Below are 27,490 nucleotides of genomic sequence, written 5' to 3'. Positions count from 1 at the left end.
AATTATACTTTATAATTTAAATTATAGCTAATAATTCTTTATTTTATATAAGATAAGCTTATTTAATTAATAATATAATTTTTAAGAAGTACTTTATAAACTTTTATATATTATCTTTTTATTATTACTAAATAGTTCCATTAATAGCATTTTAAAAGGTATTAGTTTCAATTCTAATAGGTTAATTAAACTAAAAGAAGGTTAATATTAATACTTTATAGGTTAATTTCTTTATTAATTTAAAAGCTCTTTATTATTTTTTACCTATTTTAAATAATATACCCTTTTTAAGTAAATAGTTTAAAGGTTTAATTATATTATTAATATAATGTATAAATATTTAAATAAAGTTATATAGTTTTAAAAATAAATAAATAGCTTAAATATTAATTAAGTTTTTAAAATTTTAATTAATAATAGTATTTATCTTTTTAAGGTTTATTTAAATATCTTATTTAGCCTTTAAGATTATACTTAAATAATCTATAAAAGTTACATTAAAGTAGGATTTTTTTATATTTCTTTAAAGCCTAGCATTATAAAAACAATATATTACCTTTTTATATTATTCCTAATGCTTTTTTTTATTATTTATAAATATTAAAATATTATTAATATAAACGTTAATAAAAAGGTTAAATAATTTATATAATTAGAAATTAATAAAGTTTTACTATTAGGTAAACCTAATCTTTAATTCGAAAAGTAGGACTAATTATTAGAATACTCTTTATTGGATCCGGAATATTATTAAATATTAGAATTTTAAAGCTATCCTTAATTTATAAAAAGCTTTAATAATATTAAGCTTAATATAACGTTTAGCCCTCCAATTATTATATATAATACTATTTAAATCTAATGTTAAAATAATATAATTTTTTAAATATTTATTTTTTATCGATAATTTATATAAAACCATCTTTTAGTTAAATTTAATTTAAGGGTAAAAAGGATAGAGAAAGTATTTGCTTCCATATAAGGTTTAATAAAGCTATAAGCTAGCAATTTATCCATTACTTCTTTCTTTAATAATAAATATTAAATTAAAGTTTAATACTGAAAGAAATTATTTAAAAAGTTATTGGTAATAATTTTAAGAACTACATTATATTCCAATTGTAATAAAAGTAATTTATTAACTTTTACTTTTAAAAAAAATCCTTTTAAATAGGTTAGCTCTTTAAAAATTAAGCGATAGATTAGCTTAATATATTTAAAGTCTTTATTTTATAGGAAGGAAATATATTTACTATTAAAGGTCTTTTAAATTTTTTTTAATACTATTATAGCTACCTTTAAAGCTACTTTAATAAATTTAATAAATATTAGCTTATTTAAAAATATCCTTTTCTTCTATTATTTCTATTTAAGGTTTAATTTAATCTTTTTAATAAATTGTTAAATAATCCTTTTATTTTAAAATTGCTTTATTTTTAAGCTTTTTAATTAAATATTTTCTTAAAGGCGTATAGCTAATTACTTTAAAATAATATATCTTTTTTTAAAATGATATCCTTTTAATTAATATCCTATTAAACAATAGGGTCGACTTATTAATTGTTAGGAAACTTTTATATAATCTCGATTATAAGTAAAAATAAGGTAAAGGGAAATAAATCTTTTAATTAATATAATATTTAACGGGTATAATTTAAAGTAACTTTATTTTTAATTAACTACTTTAAACTAATTATAATGTTATATTTAATATTAATAACTTAAAAGGTTTAATTTTTAAACCTTTATCTATTTACTTTTAAAATAGTAATAAAATATTAATTAACTATATTAATAAATTATCCTTAATAATTATTTAATTATTATAATTGTTTTAAAGTAATTAACCTAGCCTTTAATTAATAATTAATGTAATAAACTAATTTATAATTAATTATTAAATATATTTAAGCTTTAATATTATATAGCATAATAACTTTTATTTTAAAATTATTTATTTATATTTAAATAGGGTATATAAATTAAATAATATTTTAATTACTTTTTATATAAATTAAAAACAATTTATAAACTATTAAAAAATCTTTTAATAGTTTAGTTAGTTTTCTAATTTAGATTTAATAAAAAAAAAGTTAATAAGCTTTTCTTTACTTTTTTTATTTTATATTTAAGCTACATTTTTACTCTTTTTAGGGTAATCTATAATGTGGTATTTTATTTTACTATAATTAAAATAGGTATTATTCTCCTAATAGGTCTTTTTCTTTTCCTTTAAAAGCTTTATCCCTTTAAGCTTTATTATAATATTCCCTTTATTTATATTCTTTTTATTATTAAAATTATAATTAATAAAGCTAGCGGTTCGTTTTTTCTTTTAATAATTATAATAATAATTATAGTTATATATTACCTTTATTACCTTATTATAAAAGCGTTTATATAGCATTAATAAATTAATATTAACTTTAAATACCTTAATTTTAAAGTTAAGACTAATATATTTTTATAAAAATTAAAACCATTTAAACTTAGGTAACTTTAACTTTAATATTAAGTTATTAAATTGAAAAATAAATTAATAAATATTAAAACCTAATTTAAAGTAAAACTTATTTAAGGTATTTTATACTTGGGCAGCTTAATTTAAATTATAATAAGCTGTTTTTAATATTTATACTATTTTAGCTAAATTGCTATATGGTTAAATAATAAAATAAAAGCAAATTTCAACTGCTTTTTTAGCATTTTTTTTAAAAGGGATATAATATAATATATTTAACTTTTCTTAATATAATATATTATTATATCTTCTTTAAGTTTATTGGCTAACTTTTCTAACTAATTATTAAATAAATTTTTATTTTTAAAAAAGGTACCCAGATTAACTTTATAAATTTTAACCTTCTTTATATATTTTAGGTTTAAGCTAATAAAGTTACCTATTAAACTAATTATTTTAAAAATAACCTATATAATTATATTAATCAGTTTAAAGTTAATTTTACTAAAGGCACTTTTAATTATACTTTTTTATAATGTTAAGGTTAAGCTACCTTTTTCCATTTAAGCTTAAAGAGCAGTAATTTATTCTTATAGCTATTAGATTAAGGTAGCTTAATTAATAACGTTTATTTTATTTATTAATTAGGGTAGTTTTATTAATCCTTCGTTTAAATTAAAGTTTAATAATAAAAGCGTTATATCTTTTAATTTGGGGTTTAAGAAGTTTTAAAAGCTATTTTTAAATTTAATATTGGTTTCTTCTTCTTTGATAAAAGGGATAGGGTTCTAAATTAATTATTTACCAGCTATAGGAATGTTAGGTATAATATATAATAATAATTGTTAAAATTGTTTTAGGTTATTTATCTTAATTAGGGTTTTTTTAATTCTAAAGGGTATAAGGTTTAATTTTATTAATTGGGTTTATTATAAGGTTACATTTATTTATTATTAAGTGTAGGATGTAATAATAGAAGAGGGAAAGGTTTAATTTATAAATTATAAATAATAATGATTAAATATAAGTAATATACTTATATAATGCTTATTAATAAAAAGAAGGAGCTTAAAATAGTATTATAATTAGGGGTTTAAAGTATAGCTATATTAATATTATAAACGAAAATTTTAAACTAAAGAAAAAAGAAAGGAAGGATAAAATTAAAATATAAGCGTACGTAAAAATATATACGTATTAATAGCTATTATAGGTTATATAACCTTATTAGTATATATTTCGTATATTTTTACGGTATCCCTTTATAGTGCGTATAATGTTCCAGCATAATATATATTTAATACGTTCGTTATAAATTATACTACTATTTTATATAGTAATATTATTATTAAAGTAATTAATAATAAACTTATTAACTATTATAGCTCTTATTTATTTATTTAGCTATTTAAGTAATTTTAATATATTAAATTATCTTTTATAAAACTTTTATATTTTAATTAATAAATTTTTAAAATTCTTTATTAAATATTAAATATTATTAAGGTTATAACCTTTTTAAGCAATTTAATATTATAGCATTTTATTACGCCCTATTATTTATAACCTAAATAGCTATTTAACTTCCTATTCCAGTTCTTCTTTAATATCTTTAAGTTTTAATAATGGTTAAATTTATTAAAGTAATAGGTTTTTACTTACTTTATATAATTAATTTATATAAAAAAGGTTAATTATCTTTATTAATTTTAAAAGGTTTAATATATAACTATATCCCCTTTTTTTAAATATTTTAAAGGGTCTAACCAATTAAAAGTTTAATTAAATAATTAGGCTATTAATTATAAAGCTTTTCTTTTTTAAAAAAACTTTATTTCCTATATAAAAGTTTATTAAGCGTTGCTTTTTATTTATTTATATTTTTTACCTTTTTTATATAGCTTTTACTATTTTATAAGTTACCTTTTATACTTTATAGGTTTATTATAATAACTGTTAAGCTAGCTTTTTAAATGCTATTTTTTTAACGGTATTTAATAAAGGTAGTAATAAAGGATTCTTTATATTAATTCCTATTAAAACCTTTAATAATACTATATTAATAGTTAAATATTAAAAGGCATTATATATAAAATTTAATATAGATAAATAAAGGCTTTAATTATTTTAATACTTATTAATATAAAAGTATAATTATTAATTTAACTTTTAATTTATAAATTTTATAGCTCTTTATATTTAGGAATAAAGGGTATTTTTATATTAATATTTAATATAGGTTAACTTATTAATCTTTATTAAAAAGCGTAAAATAAAAAGTTCTATATTATTTAAAATCTATATCTTTAAAAAACCTAAAAAACAATAAGTATATTTATAGTATTAATATATTACGTTTTTTATTATATCGTTTTTTTTATTAAGTATTATAATTAATAAGTAGTTAAATTTATTAATAAATATTTATATATAATTATAACTATATTTATTTAAAGGTATATCCTTCCTATTAATTATAATATAATATTAAATAACTATAAGGATTAATAATAGGTATAATAATTTAAGTATTTTATTTTAAGGGATCTTATTTTATTAATAATTATAATAATTATAAATATATATTTAAATATTTTATTTTAATAAGGGCTAATAGTAATCCTATTTAATTATTTTAATATATTTATTTTACTTAAGGTAAGTAGCAATTATTAAATAGTAAGCTTTTTTAATTAAAGCTATTTAAAAATAAACTTTTAAATTAAAGGTTTACTTTAAAATAATTAATTAATAATTTTTATATCCTAAACCTTATTTTTTATTTTTTTATTAAATTAAGTTTATTAGGTTAAAGCTATATAATATTATTACCTTCTTTTTTATAATAGCTATTAGCCCTTTTAAAGCTTTAAATAAAATTAGGGCTATATTATATTTTTTAGCTTTATAGGCTTTAACAATTAATAGATTGACTATTTTATAAAATAATATATTTATTATTATGTTTTTTTAATTAAGCTAATATTAAAAGGTAATATTAAAGTTAAATAAAAAGTTTATTTATTTTACTTATTTTATAAAAAAGACTTTTTTAATAATAAAATATAATAAAGCTTAATAGTTAATTATTATAAAGAACTTTATATTTAATAGCTTTAAACAATTATACTTTATAGTTTAAATTATAATTAATAGTTTTTTATTTTATATAGGATAAATTTATTTAATTAATAATATAATTTTTAAGAAGTATTTTATAAGCTTTTAAGTATTATTTTTTTATTACTATTAAATAGCTTTATTAATAATATTCCGGAAGGTATTAATCTTAATTTTAATAGGTTAATTAAGCTAAAAGAAGGTTAACATTAATACTTTATAAGCTAACTTCTTTATTAATTCGAAAGCTCTTTATTATTTATTACTTATTTTAAATAATATACCCTTTTTAAATAAATAGTTTAAAGGTTTAGCTATATTATTAATATAATATATAAATATTTAAATAAAGTTATATAGCTTAAAAAATAAATAAATAGCTTAAGTATTAATTAAGTTTTTAAATTTCCAGTTTATAATAATATTTATCTTTTTAAGGTTTATTTAAATACCTTATTTAACTTTTAAAATTATACTTAAATAATTTATAAAAATTATATTAAAGTAGGATTTTTTTATATTTTCTTAAAGCCTAATATTATAAAAGCAATATATTACCTTTTTATATTATTTTTAATACTTTTTTTTATTATTTATAAATATTAAAATATTATTAATATAAGCATTAATAAAAAGGTTAAATAATTTATATAATTAAAAATTAATAAAGTTTTACTATTAAATAAGCTTAATCTTTAATTTAAAAGGTAGGACTAACTATTAAAATACTTTTTATTAGGTTTAAAAAGCTATTAAATATTAAAATTCTAGGGCTATCCTTAATTTATAAAAAGCTTTAATAATATTAAGCTTAATATAACGTTTAACCCTTTAACTATTATATATAATACTATTTAAATCTAACATTAAAATAATATAGTTTTTTAAGTATTTATTTTTCCATTAATAATTTATATAAAACTATCTTTTAGTTAAATTTGGTTTAAAGGTAAAAAGGATAGGGAAAGCATTTACTTTTATATAAGGTTTAATAAAGCTATAGGTTAATAATTTATCCATTACTTCTTTTTTTAATAATAGGTATTAAATTGGAGTTTAATATTAAGGGGGGCTATTTAAAGGGTTATTAATAATAGTTTTAAGAACTATATTATATCCTAATTATAATAAGGGTAACTTATTAACTTTTACTTTTAAAAAGAATCCTTTTAAATAAGCTAGCTCTTTAAGGATTAAATAATAAATTAACTTAATATATTTAGGATTTTCGTTTTATAGGAAGGGAATATGCTTATTATTAAAGGTTTTTTAAGTTTTTTTTAATATTATTATAACTACCTTTAAGGCTATTTTAATAAATTTAATAGATATTAGCTTATTTAGGAATACCCTTTTTTTTTATTATTTCTATTTAAGGTTTAATTTAATTTTTTTAATAAATTATTAAATAATCTTTTCGTTTTAAAATTGCTTTATCTTTAGGCTTTCCGGTTAGATATTTTTTTAAAGGTATATAGCTAATTGCTTTAAAATAATATATTTCTTTATTAAAGCAGCATCTTTCCGGTTAATGTTTTATTGGATAATAGGGTTAATTTATTAATCGTTAAAAGACTTTTATATAATTTTAATTATAGGTAAAAATAGGGTAAGGGGAAATAAATCTTTTAATTAATATAATATTTAATAAATATAATTTAAAATAACTTTATTTTTAGCTAGCTATTTTAAACCAATTATAATATTATATTTAATATTAATAACCTAAAAGGTTTAATTTTTAAACCTTTATTTATTTACTTTTAAAGTAATAATAAAGTATTAGTTAATTATATTAATAGGTTATCCTTAATAGTTATTTAATTATTATAATTATTTTAAGGTAATTAACTTAACCTTTAATTAATAGTTAACGTAATAAGTTAATTTATAATTAATTATTAAATATACTTAAGCTTTAATATTATATAATATAATAGCTTTTATTTTAAAATTATTTATTTATATTTAAATAAAGTATATAAATTAAATAATATTTTAACTACTTTTTATATAGGTTAAGGATAGTTTATAAATTATTAAGGAATCTTTTAACAGTTTAATTAGTTTTTTAATTTAAATTTAATAAAAAAGGAATTAATAAGCTTTTCTTTACTTTTTTCGTTTTATATTTAAGCTATATTCTTACTCTTTTTAAAATAATCCATAACGTAATATTCTATTTTATTATAGCTAAAATAGGTATTATTTTTCTAATAGGTCTTTTTCTCTTTTTTTAAAAGCTTTATCCTTTTAAGCTTTATTATAATATTCCCTTTATTTATATTTTTCTTATTATTAAAGTTATAGTTAATAAAACTAATAACTTATTTTTTCTTTTAATAATTATAATAATAATTATAGTTATATATTACCTTTATTACCTTATTATAAAAGTATTTATATAATATTAATAGATTAATACTAACTTTAAATACTTTAATTTTAAAGTTAAAGCTAATATATTTTTATAAAAACTAAAACCATTTAGATATAAACAACTTTAACTTTAATATTAAGTTATTAAATTAAAAAATAAATTAATAAATATTAAAACCTAACTTAAAGTAAAACTTATTTAAAGCATTTTATACTTAAACAGCTTAATTTAAATTATAGTAAACCATTTTTAACATTTATACTATTTTAGCTAAATTGCTATATAGTTAAATAATAAAATAAAAGTAAATCTTAACCGCTTTTTTAACATTTTTCTTTAAAAGGAATATAATATAATATATTTAACTTTTTTTAATATAATATATTATTACATTTTCTTTAAATTTATTAGTTAACTTTTTTAATTAATTATTAAATAAATCTTTATTTTTAAAAAAAGTATTTAAAATAACTTTATAAATTTTAACCTTCTTTATATATTTTAAATTTAGGTTAATAAAGTTACCTATAGGGCTAATTGTTTTAAAAACAGCTTATATAGCTATATTAATTAATTTAAAGTTAATTCTACTAAAGGCACTTTTAACTATATTTTTTTATAGCGTTAAAGTTAAGCTACCTTTTTTCATTCAAACTTAAAAAGCAATAATCTATTTTTATAATTATTAAATTAAGGTAGCTTAATTAATAACGTTTATTTTATTTATTAGTTAAAGTAGTTTTATTAATCCTTTGTTTAAATTAAAGTTTAATAGTAAAAGTGTTATATCTTTTAATTTAAGGTTTAAAAAATTTTAAAAACTATTTTTAAACTTAATATTAATTTCTTCTTCCTTAATAAAAGGGATAGGGTTTTAAGTTAATTATTTATTAATTATAGGAACATTAAATATAATATATAATAATAATTATTAAAATCATTTTAAGTTATTTATTTTAATTAAGGTTTTTTTAATTTTAAGAAGTATAGGGTTTAATTTTATTAATTAGGTTTATTATAAGGTTATATTTATTTATTATTAAATATAAAATATAATAATAGGAAGGGGGAAAGGTTTAATTTATAAATTATAAATAATAACAATTAAATATAGGTAATATACTTATATAACATTTATTAATAAAAAGGAAAAGCTTAAAATAATATTACAATTAAAGATTTAGGGTATAGCTATATTAATACTATAAATAAAAATTTTAAACTAAAAAAAAAAGGAAAGAAAGATAAAATTAAAACATAAGCGTATATAAAAATATATATATACTAATAGCTATTATAAGTTATATAACCTTATTAATATATATTTTATATATCTCTACGGTATCCTTTTATAATGCGTACAATATTCTAATATAATATATATCTAACACGTTCATTATAATAGCTATAAGGCTACTAATATAAATTTTAATATAATTAAAGGTATTATTCCTATAAACTTAAATATTATAAACCTAAATATAATTAAATTAAACTAAATTAAAAAGATATTATTTAATTATAAAACAACCTTTATTTTATTAATTTAAACATTTATAAAATAAATAGCTATTAATTTTATTAAGTAAAAACGTTTAAAACATTAAAATTATAATAAATATAAATATTATAATAAATTAAACTATATAGTAACTAATTATAAATTATTATCTTAAAGGGAATACGTTAAGTTTTATAAATTAAAATAATAATTATTGCCTTTAAAGTTATTTAAGGTTATTTTTATACCTATTTTTAAGTATTTATAACCTTTGCAGGAATAATTATAGCTCCTAGCCTTAAACTAGCTATATAGATATTTTATAGCTTAGTTAATAGCTTTATTAAACTTCCGAAAGCTTATTCAATCTATTATAGCATATATAGCTTAATTGACGAAGGTTATAACCTGGCAAGTTATCCTTTACTTCATCACTATATAATTAATAATATATTTCCAGTATTTAATAACGATACTGTATATTGCGCCCATTATAACAATAACCCTTAAATTTTAAAACCTTTTAACCTTTTATTATAATTAATAAAGGTTAATAGCCTTTTATATATAATAATTAACCTTTTTAAAACCTTCCTATTACTTTAATTTATAGTTAAATAGGTTAAAAATAATAATTTAAATATAGGAAAGATTTATTACTTCTTTAATTATTTAATTTATATATATTTATATTATAAAAATAATATAAATATATATTAAAAATAAGGTAACTTTTAATTAAAGTATACTATTACGTTATATATTATTAAAAACTGCTTTTTTAAGTTATATTATTATTTTACCTTTTAAAATTTTAATAATTTAAATGTAAACTTTTTAAGGGCTTTTTTAAAGGTTTTTAAAGGTTTTAAAATAATTAAAAAAGCTAGTAAATAGTTAATTAGTTTACCTTTAACTTTAACTTTTAATAAAGGAATAATAGCCTTTATAAGCTATTTAATTATTATTACTTTAATTAAAGATAAATTAAACCCTTTAAGCTTTAAAATTTAAGCTATTAATATATAAAGCTATATTATTAATTAATTATAGTATATAAACTATTAAAGGCTTATTAAATTATTAGTTTTAAAGGTAAAGCTTTTAAAAAACGCTTTAAAAGTTAAAAAACAGCTAAAATAACTTAATTTAATTTAATATATTATTATTAAACTATTATAATAGCTTTTATATTAGCTATATTACCTTTTTTATAATAATCTTTTTATTTTAATATAGTTATTAAAATATTTTAAAGATTATATAAGTTATAAAATAATGGTTACTATTAAAAATTATATTAATCTTTTTAAAAGCTTTATTAAAGTTAAAAAAAGAAATAAAAATAAAGACCTATTACCTTAAAATAGCTTTTAATATAAAGCTATAAAAAACGGTAAAATATAGCAATTTCTATATAAAAGTAACATTATTTACTTATTTATATTAATAATTTATTTAAGCAATAATAATAATAATATCTTTACTTTTAAAAAATAACTTAATATTAAGTTTAAAAGGGCTTATTTTAATAAAAATAATATTAAACTAATTACTTTACTTATAATTATTTATAATTATAATAAATTTAAAGCTAGAATTAATATAATTAATTATTTATATATATATAATATTTAAAATTATAAGATTTATAAAGGTTATAAAAAATATTTTTTTTTTAATTTATCTTTTAATTAATTTTTATTAATACCTTTTTATTATAAAAGTAGATTTAAAAGCTTATTTAAAAGTTATATACTATTTAATACCTTTAAATATAAGCTATTATAAATATTATTTTTAAAAAATATAGCTTTAGTTTAAAAGTAAATAAATAAAGCTTTTTAAATATAAATAGCTTTAAAAACGAACCTTTAAGCTATAAATTAATTAAGCGGAAGTTTAAAGGTAATTGTAAAGCTTATAAAAGCTTTTTAATTAATAGTTAAAAACGAGTTATTTTAAGTAAAATAAACAGAAATATTAATATTAAAAAAAGGAATTAATTAATCTATAACTATAACGAATATAATGTAGCACTTTATAACAATAATCGTTATAATTATATTTAGTATAGGCAAAATTAGTAAAGAATAGAAGTAACTACTACTTTAGCTATTTTTATTGGCTGCAGGGGTTAAAATAGTGCCTTGGCAAGGTATGGAGTTGAGCTGGAAGCTAAAGGGATAGTATTGTATGAGACACTCTATGAAAGGCAAATTCATTCATGGTCTTTTACCGGCCACCAAAACTGTCTCACTGCTCCTACTCATGTTCAGTACTATCCCACTAGATGCAATGCGGGGTCAATCCTACGCTGTTTAAGGCTGGCGGCTAATGACTGACATTCGTCAAGATCGCGCTGATGTATGGTTATTCAACAGTAGCAAGTAGATGCGAAGTGGGGACGAATCCGTGAACATGTCCCGAAGATATCTGCAAATTAGGTAACCTACCACGAAGTCTCCCCAAGTTCCAAGCCCCCCTCTTTCTCGGGGTTTGGTTGATGTGCGCGTAGGCTTTTCCCCCGAAGTATGATTCGCCGCCACATGCTATTCCATGACGCATTTTGTTGGTGTAAAATAGCACCTTGCAAGCCCGACTTTAGGCCGAGGAGGAAACGAAACGTGAAGCCGAAGTACCGTTGCTCTTCCTTGGTTTAAGACGATCCTGGCACGCATAGCTTGTAACGATCCTAAGCCCAATGGCATCTACGCCCCCCGTCGCCTTGATCACGGCGGGAAGTGCTGGACTCGGCGCCGCAGCAGCCCGACTCTTCGCCCAGAATGGGTATCGTGTGGTCGTCAACTACAGCAACAACATAGAGCGGGCTAACAACCTGCTCAGCGAGCTGCCGGGTCTATCGTCACTGCAACAAGAGGATGCGGCGAAGAACTTCGCACTCATCAGGGCCGACCTGGGAGACCGCGAGGATATCAATCGGCTTATCCGGGAAACGGGTGAGCAGTTCGGTCGCATCGATGTCTTGTTTTCGAACGGCGGCTGGACGCGATACAGGGGTTTGGCGAGCATTGATGACAACTGCCATGAGGATGAGTGGGATCATGCTTTCAACATGAACGTCAAGTCCCATCTATGGCTCATGCAAGCTGCGAAGAAGTACCTTGACGAGACCCAGGGCGCTTTCATCACAACGGCTTCGTTAGCTGGCGTTTCTCACAGTGGCAGCTCATTGGTATGTATTCCGATGCACGAAAGCAATGTCCTAGCCTATTTGCGCACTACGCACAACGTAACTGGGACATAGCTGAATACTGACGATGGATCACGTAATCTAGGCATATTCGGTTACGAAGGCAGCGCAGCTACATCTTGCCAAAGCCTTGGCTGTGATGGCCGCGCCAAATATCCGAGTAAATAGCGGTTCGTAACCATATATAACGCATGCTATTTTGTTTCTATTTTGTATAGATATTATTCTTGTTCTGGTCAGTTGCCGGAGTGGGGGGTTGCTGTGCTGGCTGTATTCTTATACTCCAGGACAAGGCTTTCTGTGCTTTCGGACCACCGCTCCAAGCTCACGTCCACAAAGACAATTGCTAATTCACGAATGTTCGCAGTATCCCCGGGGCTTTTGATTACCAAATGGGCGGAGCTCTACTCAGATGAGCAGAAGGAAGCACATCGGCAAGGAACGAAGCTTAAGCGCATCGTGACCGTCGAAGATGTTGCAGAACAAGTCCTTACTTTTGCTCGAAGTAAAAGCACCACGGGTGTCAATGTTGTTATGGACGCGGGTTTCAGCTTATAGAGAAGGCTTGTGATTACAAATGTGATTAGGATATCCAGTGATGGCATTCTGTCTATCCTGATTCCTGCCTCCTCGCCGGTCTCCCTATACCTCAAGCTATTATAAGAAATACCGTAGGACCGGTGAAAGCATCGTGATCATTGAATGCGCATTTCCACTGCAACCATCTACCAACTTAGACACCACCTAAGTAGGCGCCTGGGGAATAGTTACTTGAGTGTGTATCAGCTTACCTACTGCTTACATACATACTTACATAGTGTATGTATGAACCGGTCGGTCGTAGTTGGCTCAGATTAGAGCACACCGCCCAGCCGGCACCTTGCTGCGGACTACTATTTCTTCACTGCTGTAACTCAAGTACCTACCGGATATTATTGGCATTGTGCTGGATAAAGAAATTACTAGGTACCTACCTAGCTATGTATCTGAATCTAGACCCTGCTGCAGTCCTGCCGAGGTGTTGCAACCTCATAATGAATCGCCTCCATATAACGTCCTAGGTTAAAGTACTTACATGGCAGAGAGGACGCGACTGAATGGAGGTAGATTTCTTTACTGCCAGTATTGCGTAGTGGCACTCGAGCTTACAAGGGCGGGATTAGAGATAAGAGGTAAGGATAATTAAAGTGTAATGGTTCAGGAGTATTAACTAATCCACCTGTTCTAAACGTTGGCCGGTTCCACTTCTCAATCGAATCTCATTTCAATACCGTCAGTGACTAAGAAAGGAACAAAGGGGCGCTTTGAATGTAATTGTGTCCTATATCCTTACTAAACAATCTGCTTTGTGCGTGTCTTAGTAGTTGGTTCTCGTCATAAGATATTGTTGCATCCACTATTTCTTTCACCTTTGAAGCTTAATAAGGATAAATAGTAAAAGAGCATGCTAACTAATCATTACTTATATGTGAAGGCCAATGGCTTTAGATATTTTGAAGAGAGAAATGCCATCAAGTTTCCTCAACAGCGCACACAAATTACATAAGGGAGTTCTTTATTCACACCTATTCCATGGATTCACACTCACTAGAAACTAGTCCTTTGACGCGAGGAGGCAAAATGCCGCAGTTGCCCTTGGAATCACGGGAGGAACCAGTCCAACGGCGCCATAATCGACAGCAAGAGAAAGTCCTCAATATCGAAGAGCTACCACCTCTCTTTCGGTGTAAATCATACATAGAGGTTAGAAATGTCATCAATACCGGCAAGGGGGCCGTAGCAGACATCTTTCGAGGCTACAACCCTCTTCACTGGTACTGCAACGCAAAATCAACTTGTCCGAAAATCATCCAACAGTTGCTTCAATCTGGAATTGATATAAATGCAGTAGACCAACGACCGCATAACCGTAACGGACCTGTCATTCGACATACAGCGTTAGGGTACGCATGTCGGAACGCCAACGTCAAGGCCGTTCATACCTTACTACGGAACGGTGCGGATCCGAGTGGACTCGCGAAACTAGACCTGCCAAAAAAAGATACGGATGGCAATGAAGTTGTGTATCCAAGCCCTCTGCAAGAGCTCCTCTGCCAACCTGTTCACGGGCCACGTCTAGGCAAATGTCCGTGGACCTACCACTTAAACGACGAAGATGAGGAGAAAGACGGTTATCTGGATGAAGAGGATCCTGAGCGGCTTCCCGAGTTCCGGAGAATAGCCGCCGGGCCATCAGAAAATACGCCCCTATGTGAACTTTGCGCAGATAATTACCATATTTGGGACCCATGGCCGGAAAATGAAGAAGAGCGGCTAGCGGCGCGCGAGCGAAGACAATCGTGTTACTACGGCCAACTCATTCGACTGGGAAACAGACTCAAGACTTGCGTCCAACTACTACTTAACTACAACCTTTCAGATCCGCCAGTCTCTTTCCCCGAGTGTGATGACCCAAACCTATGGTCCGGAATTGACTTGCTGCTGGAGACATTCTGGCGATTCTTCTACCCCATCGCCTTGTGCGAGAGCTCAAGAGGGACTTCTCTGAAAAGGGACTTCCCAGAATCTCCTGGGCAACTCACACGCATTATTTCCAAGACAGTGTTTGCGCCATATGGTGAGATTGGGGATATGTTAGTGGAAACCGCGGGATACAACGGCGAGGGGTGGGCATTTCGCGGCGAGGCACGCGGCACAAACCGTCTTGTATCGTTGATCTCCATACACCCCAATCTCGAATCTTTCCGGGAAGGTGAGTTCTTTGATGCTGATGCCCAGATTCAAGCACAGTTGGAAGCTATGTCTAACTATCAGATCGGGGTGGCGCTTTGATGAATTTGCGGAGTGGTTATAGACCTGACGATGTACTAGATATCGTATAGGGTAACCATCTTGTTGTAGCCTGAGAAACAGGAATACCTATGGATGGACGGATGGTACATATATTACATGTAGAATAAAGAAAAATTAGTACCTATAGACCAACATGAAATGGGTGCAAATAATCTATTCATCCTTGTAGAGAACAACAAAGTTATGGGGAAACTGTAGAGACGTCAAGTCCCTGTCTTGGCCAGTGGCATAGCATCATAATCCAACTTAGCTCGCCAAGGAAGAAATATGCGAGTTTAATTGATGGAATCGGATCTAGCTCTAGAGCCACCGTAGTTGGCTTGTTAGATAAGTACCCTTACGTGATGTAAGGTCTACGCTCGTGTATGCTCAATACGAGACTAGCCGTATCTTAAGGAACGTAAGCTACTACAAACATATTATCTCCAACATGAGACGTGAAAACGAACCTCAGCAATTGTTGCCTGGATCGTATCGGATCTTCATACACGAAGCTACATATACTGGAATCGAAAAGAATGAAAGGCAGCCAGGGACTTTCCAGTCGCCCGTCCTGCTATATCTCCTTCACAAAGCCCACTTCAACAACCCTGTCCATCGCCAGTCTCAGATTGGCAACCTTCGCGCGCGTATTATCTCGGATGAAGAGAAACGTCTCGAGCACAAGACGTCTGGGAAGCGAGGCACTTCCCTTGATTCTCATTTGTTCCTTTCCAACGACGTACGAAATCTTGGTAGCGAACGCGCGGTCCAAACAGGCGAGTTCCCGACGCACTTTCGCATCTTCGATCTCAGCTGGCCCGTTCCGGCACTGCTTCCCCTTCCCATTTTGCTCAAGTGGCAGGTCCTCGCTTACAGAGCCACTGCTACCTCCGGACGCGCCACTGACTTCGCCCGGAATTTCGGGCTTTTTGCTCAAATCCTCTGCGCCGGCTTGACGCACTATGAACTTACGGACCTGTTCGTAGATCAGAGCCGCTAAATCTGGTGTGATTACCTCGTCCATAAATCCGCTGTGTAGACATTGTGGTTAGTGATGACCAGGCAAAGGATTCGCACCATGTTCCAGAATGCAGAAGAACTGGCTTTGACACCTGTCCAAGGGTGGGAATGCAATAGAACTAGGGTACTAACTGGCGAACGGCGAGTCTATAGCAGCCAGGTACAGCCCCTAAGCGTGTAATGATATATCGCTCGGTGGATGGGACCGTAGGAATTTCAACGGGGTGTAGGTGGAAAAATATCATGACTTCAGGAACCGCTCCAAACTTCGTGACAAATTGTGTGAAACTGCGGGAAACTAAGAGTTAGTCGACGCCCCTAAGTAGTTAAACTCCTCACATTCCTGTGAAGATCCAGAAACCAGAATGGGGGATGAAAGTGTCTAGATAGCATACACTGTCGGTGTGAGAACACCCGTCTTGTCAAAATAAATACCAAAACCTCGGATGGGGGCAACTGAGCCACCTCCCCAGCGCGCAGCGAGAAATAGCTTGTCATCTACCCCTTTTTTGATGAGCTCGTTGACTGCAGGTCGCAGAAGTCAGCAACCACTCTTCTAAGTAAAACGGAAGCCGGTTTCGGAAGTTATGTATACTTCTGAGACAGGCTCGTGACTCTGAAAGGCAATTATGGCCTCGAAGAGCTGCTAGAATAGGAAGGAAATGATTCAAGGGGTAGCATACGGCGGAAACGATCCTCGGCTTCCGCACGCCACTGATTTTCCTTTCCGAAGCGCCAGAGCAAGAAGAGACCAGCAAGAATGGCCGCAAGGGTAAGCGTAAACCAGGCGCCGTCGGGAACTTTGTTTAAGGCTGAAGTGAGGTAAAGACCGTCGTGTGTTGCGAAGAATAGCCATGGCACAAATAGAACGTAAGGCGAAATTCGCCATACAATCAAGGCAACGAGCGTTACGAAACAAGTGTCGAAAAAGGTCACGAAAATTACGCATACGCTGTGGTCAGTCAGTCAAAAGGAAGTGGGAACTTGTAACATGAAGCTGCGGATTATAATGAACGTACCCATATGCATTTCCTAACCGTGTTGTATTGGAGTATACGGCCGTGACGAGAACCGTGCCGATCAAGAGGAGCCAGTTGAGGAAAGGAACGTAGAGCTGGCCATGAAACTTCGTGGATGTGTGGACAATCTTCACTTGAGGACAGTAAGATAGCTTCATTAGCTGGCTCACGAGCTACATTGCAAACACGTTAGTAGACCGCATTCATCTGTCAGGAGACATTTCTTACCTGGAAACATGCGGTGATCATAGCCTGTGAAGCCACAACAGCGGCAAGGACAGCAACGACTAGACTGGGATAGAGTAGTCCGGGCGGGACAGAGTTGAAGAAAGGATTGGAGTAGGCCGCTGGGTGAACACTAATATACGCGGCTTGTCCTATGTAGGCAAGCAGCAAGGCGGGATAGCAATAACCGAGCCAACTTATCTGAATCGCCCGCATACTAAAGGCACCGACTTCATCATGGCATTTTAGTATACCTCCTTTTTTTGGCTGGAAGAGGAGGGGGGGTAGGGGGCGGGGGTGAAACATCTCTAAGGGAGAAGACAACGAGAAAGCTTCAGGTCCTGAAGCGGTAATTACTTACGATCGGCGAATAGAGCTTCCACGCCAGTAAATGATAGTAAGATCCCACCAAGCCTCTTCCAGGCTTCGGTCTTACCACGGACAAAGAAGTGGATGGCGTAGTAAGGCGAGAATGCCTTTAGCACAGAATGGTCGTATTTGACTAGGTTGTATATGCCAAATGAGGCGTTAAAAGCAAGCCAGACAATGACGACCGGTGCGAATGAGGAGGCAAGTTTGGTAAGTCCCAAAGGCTGAATGGCAAAAAGCAATATCAATATACCGCTGCTGGTTCCAACTATAGTCGAGCTAGTAATGCCTGGGCTCACGACCGAGAGCCCCTGAATAGCTCTGTAAAGATAGAAGTCAGTGCATACAAAATTTAAGTTGAAGTAGTAAAAGGGATAGTGGCCACGGGGCGAGATGAAGTAAATGATGTCGACCTACCCTAGCACAGACTGTGCTGGTGTTACTAAAGCGTTCAGATTAGCTTCCGATATCATAGGTGTGTCTTGTGTCGGCATTGTAAGTTTTTCCAGGGCTTCGGAAGTAACCATAGCATTAAGGCCATGTTTTAAAGATAACTAGAAAATGGAATGACGCTGAATTACTTACGTATTCCGTCTGCAATAACCATGGAAACGGCTAAGACACCAATGGTCTTCAGAAGCCCACGGAGAAACTTGCTATCTTCCATTCTTCTGCGTACGGCATGGTTACTGGGGCTCAAGTCCTGAGTCATATGGCGTTCCATCTTGACTGACGCAGCTTCCCGAGGGTCTCGGTCGGTCAAGTTGGCCTAGATAAGCTATGTTAGCATACTTCGACAACATCTAAGCACTGCAAGCGGAAGCTTCCGTGATAACTTACATAACGTGTGAGCAAAGAGTAGCAGCTGAAAGTGCCACCCTCGCCCTGGTTGTCGGCACGTAACACGATAAGGACGTATTTAAAAGTTACCATAATCGTGAGGGACCAAACTAGGAGACACGTTAGTGACTGAATTCCAGGCAGAGCTCTTTGGTTAGACAACTGAGAAAGGAGAGAAGAGGGGAGCAGTACTAATGACTGAGAGCACCTCAACAAGGACTTCATAAGACGGTTCGGCGGTGAAGGTACTCGAGTAAACATATAGCGGTGATGTACCGATGTCGCCGTAAATGGCACCAATAGACTGATAGGCCAACCTTTATAACAGGAAATTCTGTCAGTACCAACGAAAAGCCAGCGACATCTTGATTATGAGTATATGTTGTTGACAGCCGCCAACAGAAAAAAGGGGGCTACGCTACCAGAGCAACGCTGTCCCTTTGAATACCTGTTTTTTCTTGCCATCTTCGGAGAGCCATTCGTGGTTATCGTCTTCGTCGATGCCGGCCACTTCAGTTCGGCCGTCCTGAGACGAAGTGCTACGAGTTCGCGATAAACTACGGGTGTTGTATACTCCGCCAATGCTCCGCCGCTCAGGTTTCGCGGGCTTAATTGCGAGCTCTTCATCATCTCCAATGGCAGGACTTGGGTCGGCCATGATGCGAGCCGCACGTGGCAGGTAGGGTAAGACCGTTTTGATGGAATAAAAAGTACGTAAGATCGTCGCGAGTATAGGTTGTGTGATGTATGAAGCTGAATCCGAACAACCAACTGCGCAGGTCCCAAGTTTCCAGGCCGTGGAAGAGTGATGAGTTATGAAGTATGAGATAATTATTTGCTAAGAGGGTAATAACACATATATGATAAAAGAGGTGCCCCTCAAAGGACCCGGCCGCATCCCTAGCTACATTAGTCTCCTCATCAAGCTTTTGTTTAAGGTGGCGGCCAGAGCTGATAGTATGATTCACAAAGAACCAGGGCTATGCCCGGAGCTAGCTCGAACTTATCTGTGTGTAACAGGTACATAATTGGAAGATGAGCTCGAGTTTATCGCCTTTTCTTTGTTCGGCTGCTAACAACGGAGAGTCGGGGCACGTGGTACCATCTACTGTACAATACTGCTTGATGTTGTTCTGCGGTGTGTGGCAGGGGACGTTTCTTACCCCTGGGCTGTAAGTAACCTTGTTGTGAGGTGATATTCTGATAACAACTTGATATGATCCCACCAGCTACGAGTTGTTAAGGCTAGAGCAGCTCATAATAATAAACCTTATAATCGTACTACCGTCTTAGGTTAGATGACTCGTAGCATCAATTGTTTTTTATGTGATATGAGCAGCAGGCTTGATCTTGACGAAGGTGTTAACGCTGTGCATGTAAAGGATCCCTACCTGCATGCAACTCCATCTCACCCCCTTGTTCTGGTGAATGATTGCTCTATAACAGCTCCCCAGAGCATTATCATACGTACATACCTCTTCTCTCCCATTGACTCCTTATCAGAGCACTGGTAGAAGCCCTATTCTAGTAATGTGCGGAAACTAAGTAGAGACATCTGCTGAGCGACGTTGACAGGGCAGTCAACAAGCAGACAGCACTACGTCGTTTTAGTAAAACTAGCAAGGTTTTCATAAGCCGAGGCGCAACGCATCCAAGATGGTGATTAGATAGTTCCCGAAGCTCTCTCGTCAGCTGAGATGGCGTAGCTGTGATGTCACGTCGTATGCATGTACAATATCCCTACAGTAACATTTTAAGACATTGTAATTGCCCACTCAGAGCTCGTGTGGTTATCGATTTTCCTGTACCTAGCCGTACTGTGCACAATGCGGGATCAGCGGTTTTCATCATCTAGCCTGCCTGTCTCATTTCATGGCCGGTAGCTAGGTGAGCGAATATTGAGCACCGTGGGTAGCTTGAGGAGAAGCAGGAGGCCTCTCGGGGGAGACCAGCCGTTCTAGGTAAGCCGTCGCTATGCGCATGGATCTCCAGGGCTCGAAGGGCACGTTTTCTATGTGATGTCAATTAGTGAAAGTCAAACAAAATTCAATTCCGTTTCGATGTATAGCTGGTACATGGGCGTATTTGGAAACACTTTGCAACCCTTCTGTTTTTGGCCGAGGCAAAGGGACATTAAAAGGTAGGGAGGGGGCTTGTGTGCTACACAAAAGCTACTAATGCATATCTAGATTTTCAATTATGCTGCCTGCTAATGGGAAGTAATCCTGGAATCGTATACCCATACAGTTCGCTATTTTGTCTTGCCATCTTGTCTATCCAAGGCCAAATATAGATTACATAGTCTCTTGTCTAAACCTTACGGATGCCTAACGACGACGACGACGACGACGACGACAACAACCACCATAATTCTCTGATATCTGCATAGTCTGGTTAATTCCCGGTGCCATTTGTCGTGTCCCGCGTTGCTACCTTCTTTCCGTCTTCTAGAGTGACGCGAGTACACCAGTTCTGCTCGTCTGAGACTTTCCCAAGCTGTATAGCCCTCAATTGAGACAGGAGCTTCGTGCAGATGGGGCCGATGTCTTCTGCATCTTGCGTATCTGGCGCGTAGGTGACCTTTTCAGAGTCCTGATCCGACGATAATCTCTCGTGCTTTCCAATTGCTGAGGTAATGGACTTTGGCGATGACGGGGATTCGCGACGGGTGATTGACCGAATCGGTACGAGGGCTGCTGCTGTGCCAGCTGCCATGACTTCGGTGAAGGTGGGAAGTTCTGAGAAAGAAACAGGTCTGTTTTCGACCTTCCAGCCGAAGCTTCGTCCAATATCTACTATGCTTTCGACTGTTACACTCATGATGACATTCTTGGAGTTAGGTACCACCAGCGTTACATCGTCACCCTCCACCTTAGCTCCAATAAACCCACTTGTGCTAAATTCGTCAATCTCGGAGCGCGTGGCGCTGTCAAGATGCAGCGTAATGCCAAAACCTTCGGCTCTTGCTTTGTCACTCCACCTCAATACCCTAAACATAGATTGATTTCATCCCATTAGCCACGGAAGAGCAAAACTATGATGAAAGACCACGAGTTAGAGAAAACGCGCTTACGGTGCATAGTTTCCCCCAATCTTAGCACTACCAGTACCGTTGGGCGCGGAGCGATCGAACTCGTCGAGAATGAGGCACTTAACCAGGTGAGTGCCATGGTAGACACCAGTGGGCATGACAAAAACGCAGAACATGTACTCTTCCGGCGGGGACAGGCCTAGCTGAGCGCTGGATCCGTAAATCTGTGGGCGAATGTACATGGCGGCACCAGTCTCGTGAGGCGGCACGAACTCGGCGTTGAGGGAGACGGCGGCCTTGACGGCGTCTACGAACAGGTCTTCGGGCACGGTCGGACACGAGATGAATTCAGCAGAGCGCTGCATGCGGGCGGCATTTCGGTCCGGGCGGAAGATGGTGATCTCGCCGCTGGGTGTGCGAAAGGCCTTGAGTCCTTCGTAGGCTTGCTGGCCGTAGTTGAGGGCAGGCGCCATGCCGTGGATGCGGATGTAGGGATCCGCGACGAACTGGAGAGGCGACCATTTGCCCGTCTTGACCGAGTAGTGCGACTCAATGTGGCCGTTCACTTTTGCCAGTTAGCATTTGCGAATCGGTGAGCTGCGTAGTGGAAGACTCAGGCATTTACCTTCACGCACACGAAAACCGACATTGGCCCAGTCAATGGTGTCAACGGGTGGCGGTGGAAAGGAAGATGCCATGGTCCTTTTTTTGTCTCTTTTTTTTTCGCGCTGTCAGAGCCGGTTGTTGATTGTCGGTTATCGATGGAGCACAGGATGAACACAGTCGTGTCTGTGTATCCTGTCGTAACGATCGGGTTGAGCGGCGCCGGCAGCGAGGTGTGCGTTGAATTAATAATGTACCTGCCTAGGTATGGTGATGTTATACAACAGTCAGAAGATTAGTAGTATACTTGCTTGGTGGGATGCTCTTAGCTCCGATTACGGAGAGCGCCGTCTTACACATCAGGCTGTCCTTTTTATTTTTATTTTTATTTTTAATTTTTTTTCTTCTTTCCTTTTCCCTACTTGTAAGTGGGGCACTGGAGTACAGGTATAATGCGTGCGCGCCCTCCGCCTGGGTACGTAACATGTACATGTAGGTATCCAACTAGACATGTATTATATTACATATATGTACCAGCTTCGTTGAAGAACCGTGTACACCATCGAATAGGTACGTTGGATAAGATATGAATACCAACCTAGTGATGCCTACCTAAAGAGTAGGTAGTGTTTGGGTTAGCTCAGGCATAGCTACATGCCTACTAACTTGACAAGATCTTGTACTTAACAGGGCGCGCATCCCACCGGACCTTGGTATCAAAGTATCATTAATTTTGAACTTGGCTCGTGCTCATACTCATGTCATGCTAATGCTTGTAAAATATATAGGCCTTCTGCATACGTTCAAAGGGGGAGATGTTCCTTCGGCAAACAAGCATACCTCGCCTGTTCTATAACTCTTCCGTAGCTAATGGCAGTCGATGCGTAACTCTCCTCGTCCGCAGCTAAGCTCAAACTTCCAATTTTAAGACATCCAATTCGAGGACATCTGAGAGCTGCTGCGAGACCTCCGCGCCTGTCTCGAAAGGCTATCGAGGATATAGTTGCGGTATGCAATGCACCTCTCTTCCTAGGAAAGGCTGGCAAGCTTTTGAAGGGTCACAAGAACGCCTGGACTCTGTTAGATGCATTTTTTCGGATAACCAGAGAAGCATGGAAGTATGACATACCGCTTACAGCCTGCGTTAGGGTCGTCCTGGCCTCGGTATTTCGGTTGCTCACGGTTACAGTAACAGCATTTTTGACATCACCGTCTTCTTGTAACTTGTTGGCCCAACGGAATACCTTTTCATCATCACGACCGTCACCTACAACCATGAGAAAATCCGGCTGACCACCATGATTCTCGCCATCTTTGGTTTCCTTTATGTGCTCATAGATATGGGCGGCTGCGGTGTCTTTGGTCCAGTCATGGGATTCAACCACTACGCAGTCCTCAAGCTGAGTCGCATGTACGTGTTGATCTTCACAGGATTCATTGATATGAGCTGTCCAGTCACTCGCTTGTCTCTCTGCCATCGTATAATCTTCGGCATTCTTGAAGTGGAAGATGAGAGAACAACTCCGATCTTCAATCTCGGAGCCTGGTGTGCGCTCTAGGTAGTACTGAAGAATGCTCCTAACAGACTGTTTCCATGATGCAACCTTGCTTCTGTCTGCGAATTCAGTCCATGTGCTTTTGGAGGGATATCTAATGAAGCAGCCATTCTCGGCGATCAGGCCTAGGTTCGGCACCACCCGAAAGAGACGCTCGAGTTCATCGGCTCTTCGCGCAGACATAACGAATACGGTATTCCGGTTGTCATATACTAGATCGCTGAGCACAGCAAGTACGCGCTAGGATCAAGTTAGCCATGGACATTACGCAAGTGGTTAATGATCACGTACATGAGGATTGCTAACGACCGCGTTCTTTGAACGCTCATTTGAAACAAGTGTCCCTTCATAATCCAAGAGGAAAAGTCTTCGCTCAGATTGGCTATATTGTTTACCTAACTGGTTTAGGTTCAGCCGTGGAATGGAAATTTGGTCATGGCGGTGTTGGATCTCGTAGCTTTGGTCGAGTCGCGACAAGAAGCTGGTGAACCAATGGCTGCCAGTTTGGCGGCTTACTACTTCGCGAAGTGATGACCACCTGGAGGCCCTCTCCTCACTGGACATCTCCGCTGCTTGTTTAATAGCCTCGGAGCACTCACGGTAACTCCATGGATTGACTGAAAGCTGCTGGCCACCGAAAAGCGATGAAGTGCCGGTGAACTCGGAGAGAATAAGAGACCCATGTTTTTGGTCGCAATATGCTCCATCTTGACACACAATAAATTCATGGGACGTCAAATTCATTCCCTCCCGCTGACTCGTGATCATCAGAGCATCTGCAATCGTCAAGAGAGCAAGATACTGGGAGTACGGGATATCCTGCTTCAGGTATACCACCGGCTGATAAGAAAGATTTGCCCAAGTCGAATTGATCCTGGCAACAATGTCCCCGACAGCGGCATCTAGGCCGCTCTTCTCAGTTGTTGACAAGGCGACCTGAATTAGAACTATCTTATCTCTCCAAGAAGGATTCTTGTTGAGAAATAGCTCAAATGCCAGTAGTTTCTGGCGCACACCACGTACAAGATCCAGTTTATCTCTCGCGACGATGATCTTCTTGCCTCTGTAGCGGTCCCTCATCATACTGACCCATTTCATTACTTCTGGATCTTGGCGGTGGAGGTTTAAACTGACAGGGTCAATACCGATAGCAGTATTCATGACATCCACAAAACGATCTTCTAGTTGAATACCTTCGCTCGTGGTCTCACATGAGAGAAGCCTGCTGCAAGTCTGAAGAAAGTGCCGTGTGTACTCGGCAATCTGGAAACCGACAAGGTTCGCGCCTAGCATACCTTCTAGAAGTTGCTCACGAGCAGCTAGACAGCGGAACACTTCGGAAGAAGGGAAAGCGACGTGCAAAAACAACCCGATCTTGGCCTCTGGGAGCTTTTTACGAATCATACTGGGGAGCAAAAGCAGATGGTAATCATGGATCCATATAGTGTCACCACGCTTCCAGTTCTTGACGATCTTATCTGCAAACGCTTGGTTGAGGTTGACGTAGAATTGCCAAGAATGATCCTCGTAGGCCTTACTCTTAGGGTTGTCGGGAATCTGGTAATGGAAAACTGGCCACAAAATCTGCTTACAAAAATGTAAGTAGTGTCCATCGAAGTCCTTGTCCGAGCAGAAGACAGGCAGCATGTTGAACTCAGTCGCCAATCGGTCGTAGATATCTTGCTTTTGCTGTGTGCCATTTAATGCATCCGTGGGCATGCCTAGAGTTCCTACCCATGTGACCTCATCCGCGCTGCCATCCCTCGCCGCGGCTTCAGCGGCGTTACGGAGACCCCCGTTGCCCTGGTCTGCGTTCACGACACGCCAATTGGCATTCGCAAATACTTTGTCATGGCTGTCACTCCGAGATGTGCGAGGTTGTAAAACGCCTTGCCTGCCCAGCTGCTTTGCTTTTTCAAAGGTCTTTTCGTGCTCAAGGATTGAGGCTGGAGGGGGTGCATCTACACGAGATGTTGGTTGAAATTTCCGGCCGCCCCAAGACGGAGATTCCTTATCCGCTGGACCCCTAAACTCAGCATCGTTCACGGCTTGGACAGGCAGGCTATCTTCATTCATAAACAAGTCATCGTCAAGTGCAGTCTCATTTTCCGTGGGGGTAAGAGGTGGTGTATTTGGAGGGCGGGGGTTGAAGAGACTTGGGCGAGCATCTAGAGTGGGTCGTTTTGATGCGCCAGGATGGCCATGTCGAAGAACCTGTCTACTGGATTTAGACGGCGCATCTGGAAGGTCGAAATAGATCGTTTTAGGAAGAAACCTGGCAGTGGATGTTTGATGTTAACTTCTTATCTTCGAATCTCCGAGTTTCACTTATAAAACCGTGAATGAGATGACAGGGGTTCTGATTGGTGCGCAGTGGATGCTGAGCTCGCAGCAGCGCATGTGAGAAATTTCTAGTCTGGGCACTGGATTGACTGAACGGAAAAAGGACGAGGAGAGAGTGCAGGAAAGAAGGCGATGACGGCAGGCGTAAATAGACAATACTTACAGGGAAGCAACGAAGATAGTCATGATGGAATACTACTAACGCAGCGAGGGGCGCGTAATGAATAGAGTACGGGCTGTTATTCTATAACGGAGAAGGGAAAAACACAGGCAAGGTTGCTTTGTCAAGGGCACGATTGAAAAATTGAAAATCTAAGCTCTTATTTACAATAGGTATCATAGCATCTTGTGAAGGGTATAGAGAGGCAGGGGCTGCTCGGGTTGAGATAGAAACTGAAGGGATCAAATTTATTTTGTCGAGATGATGTCAACAAGTGGAGGGCAGAGTGTTCCAGTCCAGACTTGCAGCAACCAGACGGGCATAGATATAGGATCCCGTAGATCCACCTGCACCGACTCTTCCCGTAGCGGCAGGACAATGCCGAAGTGACTACGTACGAAGTAGCTGTACTGTAGTGTCACCCTTAGGCACGGTACCTAGATAGCCAGATCAGAATTTACAAACATACTTAAATATACATGGAAGGGAAGCTAATATAATTGCCTAAGTACATAGCCCGCATGGTAGCTAAGCACCCAGGTAGGTGGGATTGTGCTGCCTCTGTTCATCAACATCTGCCCCCCCTGCTGCTCCCCGGAGCTCTCTCCGGAGCCCTGCCTGTAAGACGGGACAGACTAGGTAGACTCATGTGAGCCGCGGGAAGCGTTAGGACAGGTCTTTGACAGCTCGAAACCTATTGCACCAGCACGTGTCAAGTCCGTATGGCATATATATTCCGTGGGCGCATACCTATTTGCGTGGACATACGTGGATGAATGTATATGACACTTGAAGTCCGTGTTAGGTATGAAG

The 27,490-nt window shown here is 34.4% G+C and overlaps 5 protein-coding genes across 5 annotated transcripts; 2 read left to right on the top strand and 3 right to left on the bottom strand.

Moving 5' to 3' along the window:
- Nucleotides 1–11,555: 11,555 nt before the first annotated feature.
- F5B22DRAFT_607620 (short chain dehydrogenase) lies at nucleotides 11,556–13,722 on the top strand. The gene is made up of 3 exons (XM_047975019.1): nucleotides 11,556–12,658; nucleotides 12,762–12,846; nucleotides 13,044–13,722. The coding sequence occupies exons 1-3, from the start codon at nucleotides 12,167–12,169 to the stop codon at nucleotides 13,232–13,234; spliced, it is 768 nt and encodes a 255-aa protein (XP_047830531.1). The 5' UTR covers nucleotides 11,556–12,166; the 3' UTR covers nucleotides 13,235–13,722.
- A 526-nt stretch (nucleotides 13,723–14,248) lies between these two features.
- F5B22DRAFT_646802 (uncharacterized protein) lies at nucleotides 14,249–15,508 on the top strand (the record flags this gene model as incomplete). Its single annotated transcript, XM_047978781.1, has 1 exon — nucleotides 14,249–15,508. The coding sequence occupies one exon, from the start codon at nucleotides 14,249–14,251 to the stop codon at nucleotides 15,506–15,508; it is 1,260 nt and encodes a 419-aa protein (XP_047830530.1).
- A 577-nt stretch (nucleotides 15,509–16,085) lies between these two features.
- F5B22DRAFT_636530 (potassium uptake protein) lies at nucleotides 16,086–19,642 on the bottom strand (the record flags this gene model as incomplete). The annotated part of the gene is made up of 12 exons (XM_047977297.1): nucleotides 16,086–16,542; nucleotides 16,664–16,819; nucleotides 16,927–17,056; nucleotides 17,215–17,483; nucleotides 17,551–17,723; nucleotides 17,779–18,005; nucleotides 18,137–18,465; nucleotides 18,562–18,586; nucleotides 18,730–18,913; nucleotides 18,985–19,094; nucleotides 19,177–19,301; nucleotides 19,407–19,642. 12 exons carry the CDS (start codon nucleotides 19,640–19,642, stop codon nucleotides 16,086–16,088), a joined length of 2,421 nt encoding a protein of 806 aa, XP_047830529.1.
- A 1,376-nt stretch (nucleotides 19,643–21,018) lies between these two features.
- Nucleotides 21,019–23,065, bottom strand: F5B22DRAFT_607610 (aminotransferase). Its single transcript, XM_047975018.1, has 3 exons — nucleotides 22,641–23,065; nucleotides 22,058–22,580; nucleotides 21,019–21,973 (listed from the first exon to the last, which is right to left on the bottom strand). The coding sequence occupies exons 1-3, from the start codon at nucleotides 22,711–22,713 to the stop codon at nucleotides 21,379–21,381; spliced, it is 1,191 nt and encodes a 396-aa protein (XP_047830528.1). The 5' UTR covers nucleotides 22,714–23,065; the 3' UTR covers nucleotides 21,019–21,378.
- On the bottom strand, nucleotides 23,020–27,007 carry F5B22DRAFT_193276 (family 20 glycosyltransferase). The gene is made up of 4 exons (XM_047969522.1): nucleotides 26,681–27,007; nucleotides 24,466–26,449; nucleotides 23,748–24,414; nucleotides 23,020–23,688 (listed from the first exon to the last, which is right to left on the bottom strand). Exons 1-4 carry the CDS (start codon nucleotides 26,701–26,703, stop codon nucleotides 23,648–23,650), a joined length of 2,715 nt encoding a protein of 904 aa, XP_047830527.1. The 5' UTR covers nucleotides 26,704–27,007; the 3' UTR covers nucleotides 23,020–23,647.
- Nucleotides 27,008–27,490: the final 483 nt, after the last annotated feature.

This window comes from Xylaria bambusicola (assembly GCF_022495145.1).
Source record: "Xylaria bambusicola strain CBS 139988 unplaced genomic scaffold F5B22scaffold_22, whole genome shotgun sequence".
NCBI lineage: Eukaryota > Fungi > Ascomycota > Sordariomycetes > Xylariales > Xylariaceae > Xylaria > Xylaria bambusicola.
Note: the sequence above shows the minus strand (reverse complement) of the source record. Positions and strands in the feature narration are given on the sequence as shown.

What these genes read in the sequence shown, in the direction of transcription:
- F5B22DRAFT_607610 (XM_047975018.1), bottom strand. Translation starts at nt 22,713, where the DNA reads ATGGCATCTTCCTTTCCACCGCCACCCGTTGACACCATTGACTGGGCC. An exon ending in CGGTTTTCGTGTGCGTGAAG is followed by an intron (nt 22,581 to 22,640) that starts GTAAATGCCTGA and finishes AACTGGCAAAAG; the next exon opens with TGAACGGCCACATTGAGTCG. An exon ending in ATTGGGGGAAACTATGCACC is followed by an intron (nt 21,974 to 22,057) that starts GTAAGCGCGTTT and finishes ATCTATGTTTAG; the next exon opens with GGTATTGAGGTGGAGTGACA.
- F5B22DRAFT_193276 (XM_047969522.1), bottom strand. Translation starts at nt 26,703, where the DNA reads ATGACTATCTTCGTTGCTTCCCT. An exon ending in ACTATCTTCGTTGCTTCCCT is followed by an intron (nt 26,450 to 26,680) that starts GTAAGTATTGTC and finishes ATCCACTGCCAG; the next exon opens with GTTTCTTCCTAAAACGATCT. An exon ending in CGGTCGTTAGCAATCCTCAT is followed by an intron (nt 24,415 to 24,465) that starts GTACGTGATCAT and finishes ACTTGATCCTAG; the next exon opens with CGCGTACTTGCTGTGCTCAG.
- F5B22DRAFT_607620 (XM_047975019.1), top strand. Translation starts at nt 12,167, where the DNA reads ATGGCATCTACGCCCCCCGTCGCCTTGATCACGGCGGGAAGTGCTGGA. An exon ending in CTCACAGTGGCAGCTCATTG is followed by an intron (nt 12,659 to 12,761) that starts GTATGTATTCCG and finishes CACGTAATCTAG; the next exon opens with GCATATTCGGTTACGAAGGC. An exon ending in AAATATCCGAGTAAATAGCG is followed by an intron (nt 12,847 to 13,043) that starts GTTCGTAACCAT and finishes GAATGTTCGCAG; the next exon opens with TATCCCCGGGGCTTTTGATT.